The sequence below is a fragment of the Pterocles gutturalis genome, unplaced genomic scaffold, assembly GCF_000699245.1.
Source record: "Pterocles gutturalis isolate BGI_N339 unplaced genomic scaffold, ASM69924v1 scaffold8169, whole genome shotgun sequence".
Lineage (NCBI taxonomy): Eukaryota > Metazoa > Chordata > Aves > Pterocliformes > Pteroclidae > Pterocles > Pterocles gutturalis.
This window is the reverse complement of record NW_010135659.1, coordinates 16,445-20,497: the sequence shown is the minus strand read 5'-3', so window position 1 is coordinate 20,497 and position 4,053 is coordinate 16,445. Positions and strand designations below refer to the sequence as shown.

General features: G+C 54.3%; 1 protein-coding gene across 1 annotated transcript in view; it reads left to right on the top strand.

Annotated features, from left to right (window-relative positions):
- Positions 1 to 3,459, top strand: part of HDLBP (high density lipoprotein binding protein) — a 19,793-nt gene extending 16,334 nt beyond the window's left edge. Inside the window, 5 exon segments of the mRNA XM_010081982.1 lie at positions 202 to 345; positions 537 to 722; positions 1,661 to 1,777; positions 2,270 to 2,398; positions 2,913 to 3,459. Coding sequence (XP_010080284.1) covers positions 202 to 345; positions 537 to 722; positions 1,661 to 1,777; positions 2,270 to 2,398; positions 2,913 to 2,999 — 663 coding nt within the window. The 3' untranslated portion in view covers positions 3,000 to 3,459.
- The last annotated feature ends 594 nt before the right edge of the window (positions 3,460 to 4,053 follow it).

The window sequence follows — 4,053 nt, the reverse complement described above, 5'->3', positions numbered from 1 at the left end:
GCTGAAGTTGGCGAAAGCACAAGGCCCCAGCAGATGGACGTCTTGGGTGCTCTTGTGTAGCCACATAAGAGGCATGACCCTGCAGAACCTGTTCATGCATCTCAGAAGCCAGAAGGAAATGCTGGGATTTGGATGGACATCACTGGACCAGCCATGGTGCGTTCCCTGCTGTTGTATCTCACTCTGCTTCTCTTGTTCCAGGCCTTGCGCAGCTTCAAGCTGACAGTCACTGTGGATCCCAAGTATCACCCTAAAATCATTGGGCGGAAGGGAGCAGTGATCACCCAGATACGCACAGAACATGAGGTCAACATCCAGTTCCCCGACAAGGATGATGAAAGCCAGGTGAGAGGTCAGAGGGGATGCAAGGAGGGCTGCTGTTTGTCTCTGAGCATAGGAAGTACAGCTTCTTCTCTAGGGGTCTGACCTTCCCTGCGCTGCTTTTGGATGAGGTGGAGGGTAAAAGGGATTGGCAGGGAGAAGGCTTACTCAGCAGCTTATGAGTCTGGTCTCTCACTCATTTCCCTGTGCCCCAGGCTCAAGACCAGATCACCATCACTGGCTATGAGAAGAATGCTGAGGCTGCCCGGGATGCCATCATGAAGATTGTTGGTGAGCTGGAGCAGATGGTTTCTGAGGATGTGACTCTGGACCATCGTGTTCACGCACGCATCATTGGTGCACGTGGTAAAGCCATCCGCAAAATCATGGATGAGTTCAAGGTGAGTGGTGGGCGATGCAGCACAGAGTGGCCAGTGGTGCCGCTTCCTCTGTGCTAAGGTCTTGGTAGCAGCTTGGTGCTAGTGGCTGAATTCAGAAGCGTGAAGTTCACATCTTGTGGTCCTCGTGTCTTGTGCCTGTTGAGCACCTTCAGCTGGATCAGGTGCAAATGAAAATCCAGTGCTGTGCTGCTCACCTCCAGCTCTGTCACCACAAGCACATGGGCAGAATCCGTGAGCCAGAGTGCCCTGGTGTGCCCCGGGCAGCTGGGCTAGCTGGACACCACACCCAGACACCAGCTGAAGCATCCCCACGCGACCTTAGCTGTGAAGTCACCCTGCTTCTGGCAGCCAGGCGGGGAGGAGGCTGAGCTCTTCCTGTCTCCCTGGAACATGCCCAGAAGAGGAACCTGGAAATGCTTCCTGGGTGCTCTGGCTTAGGTCTGCTCTGGCTTAGGTCGAAGGCAAGCTGGGAGAGAGCTCAGTGGCTGTGTACGGGGTACACTGGGCCAGCTCCGTAACGTGATTGTCAGCCAGGATTACTCTGTGGAGGAGACAGAAAGCTTATGGTGCTTCATGCTGATGGCTTCCTGGTGAAAATGCTTGCAGCAGCAGCAGCAGTGTGAGGACACTGTCTGGAGATGCAGCCTCTTCTGCCTCTGCTGCAAGTGCTGCCCAGAAGGCAGTGAGAACAGCAGGGGCTGCTGGAAGAAGGGTTGTTACTCCAGACTCTCTTCTGCCTTCCTTCACAGGGGAGCCGGACAAGCTTCAGGGCCAGGTATATTCCGGTGCATCCCCCAGCGTCTGAACTCTGGAGGTCTTAAATAGACTTGTGCAGTGAACAGATCAGGGCTTTTCTGTGAATCTAATGACAAGAGCCGGGGAGTCTGTGGCTTTTCAGGTGTGCAGGTCTAAGTCCTGTCCCGATCTTTGTGTTGCAGGTGGATATTCGCTTTCCCCAGACTGGAGCTCCTGACCCCAACTGTGTGACTGTGACAGGGCTCCCTGAGAATGTGGAAGAAGCTATCGATCACATCCTGAACTTGGAGGAGGAATACGTAAGTATTCAGCAAATCTGTGCAGGGGCTTAGCAAGGATTTCCTCTGCCACAGAGCTGGGTGTCTGAAGTATCTCTGTGTGGTATTTTCTGCCCCTGTGTTGGAGAACTCAAGCCCTTTGCAGGTGGCAGTCAGCCTTCGTCTGCAACTGTCCCTCAGACCGTCTGGGCGCAGGGCCCATGCTGTGCTCTGCAAAGCAATCCAAGGACTGGCCCACTCTGCAGGAGGGGACAGGGAAGGAGAATGCTGGGACACCACCAGGATGTGCACATGCTTGCCTTGCTGCAGCTCACACCGGTTAGGAGTTGGTGGCCCTCTGACTAGTGCAGAAACACTGTGTTTGGTCATTGCAGCACAGGCTGGTGACCGTGGATGGGTTGCAGCCTGGTGAGATGGGGGGGTTGCAGCATGGTGAGGTGGGGGGGAGAGACATGTTACACCAGTCTGAGGAGCTGTCGGGATCCTTCCCCTGACTGGGCCGTGTCACTGCAGCTTGCAGATGTGGTGGACAACGAGGCAATGCAGGTGTACATGAAGCCCTCTTCACACGAAGAGTCCAAGGCCCCATCCAAGGGCTTTGTGGTGAGAGATGCCCCCTGGGCCACTGTCAACAACGAAAAGGTGAGTGCACCGCTGTCTCGTTCTTCCAGACATCGTGCCCACGCTGACTACCCCCCTGAGGAGCTGTTGGGGAACAGGGGACCCTTACCAGGAAGTGTCCTGCCAGGTTGTGTCGGTTTTAGGGATAGGGACCGGGCCCTGGGACTTCTGACTCTCCCGCTGCAGCACAGAATCGATTCAATGTTTGCAGCAGTGTTCTGGCTGGGAGCAGTGAGCTGGGACGCGTGGCAGCCCTGTCCTCAGCCTGACCCACTCCAGTGACTGAGTTACCGAGGTTGGCCCCTCGGAGCCCTTCATCTGCCTCCCGTTTGCCCCTATCTGCACCCTCCTAAATGGCATCTCTAGGCAGCTCGACCGCCCACCCTGGGCAGTGCTAAGGACATAGGCATCCTTTTCGACCCTCGCCCATTGTATCTGCTCATGAGACGTCAGAAATGCTGCTTAGCTCAGGGGCGCACCGTGGAGGTTTGCAGCAGGGCAGGAGCTTAACTTGTTCCCTTTTTGTTTGCTCTAGGCCCCTGATATGAGCAGTTCTGAAGACTTCCCCAGCTTTGGGGCTCAAGTGGCCCCCAAGACTCTTCCCTGGGGACCCAAACGATAATGACCTGGAAGCAGAACCTCCTCCAGCCCACTGACCTGACACTAACCTGCCACAAGTACTTCCTGTCTGAAATCTGACCCAGCGGCTGGAGCACAAGTCAATTGCCCCAAGAGGTCTCCTAATGGTGTCTGGAGTGCTAGACCCCATCCTGCTCCCCTCAGCTATCACCGTGGCTAGGACCCACCCTCATCTCTTGATGGATATTCTTTCCTCCTTTGGAACAAGACTTCCAGTCAGATACAAACACTAAATGTGTGTGTTTTTGTTAGAAACTTCATAATTGACTCAAAGTGGCTAAGATTTGCAGCTTCCCAAGCGCTAGCAGAGCAATCTGCTCTCTTGAGCATGTCTTACTAGGCATTCTCGCCTTCATTAGGAGACCTCCTTTACTGTGGCTAGGAATCTACTTCCTGTCTCATGACCTCAGGAAATAAATTTCCTTGACTTTCTAAAGCCAAAACGTTTGCCCTCTTTTCCTTTGTGTTTATCCCAGGCCTTACCTTACCTTTGTAGAGTGCAATCAACTTTTTTTCCTTTTAACTGCCAAAAATTCATTTAATGCTGATAGCTGACTGTGGGGAGAGCTTAAAATAATCTTCAAGGTCAGAAACTTGCTTTTTAAAGGAACAAAACCTTCAATAGGCTGTAGAGGCAGCAGAGATGGAAGGGACCAGAACAACGTACGGCTCCCCTGGCCAGGTAAACACCTCCGAGTGCAGCGCGTAGCGAGCGCGCCCCGTGCCACGCCAAGCCCAGCCCCAGCCTGCACGCTTGATGAGTCTTCCAGCGCGATGACAGACCCTGCTCCTCCTTCCCCGCGTTCCCTCGTTCACCCTTCCCAACAGCCGACAGCGTGAGCAGGCAGGCGAGCCAGCATGTGACAATATTACTGGATGGGACAGATTCGGGTTGGCCAAGGTTGCTGTGGTGGCATGGCCCAGGAGAAGCTGGTGGGAAGCACAGCCTTGAGGAGCTGTAGTCCTCTGCTAGCGCTGCAGCATCTAGGCATGAGCAGTAGGGACGCCTGTTACTGTTGCCTTCTTTCTACCTCAAA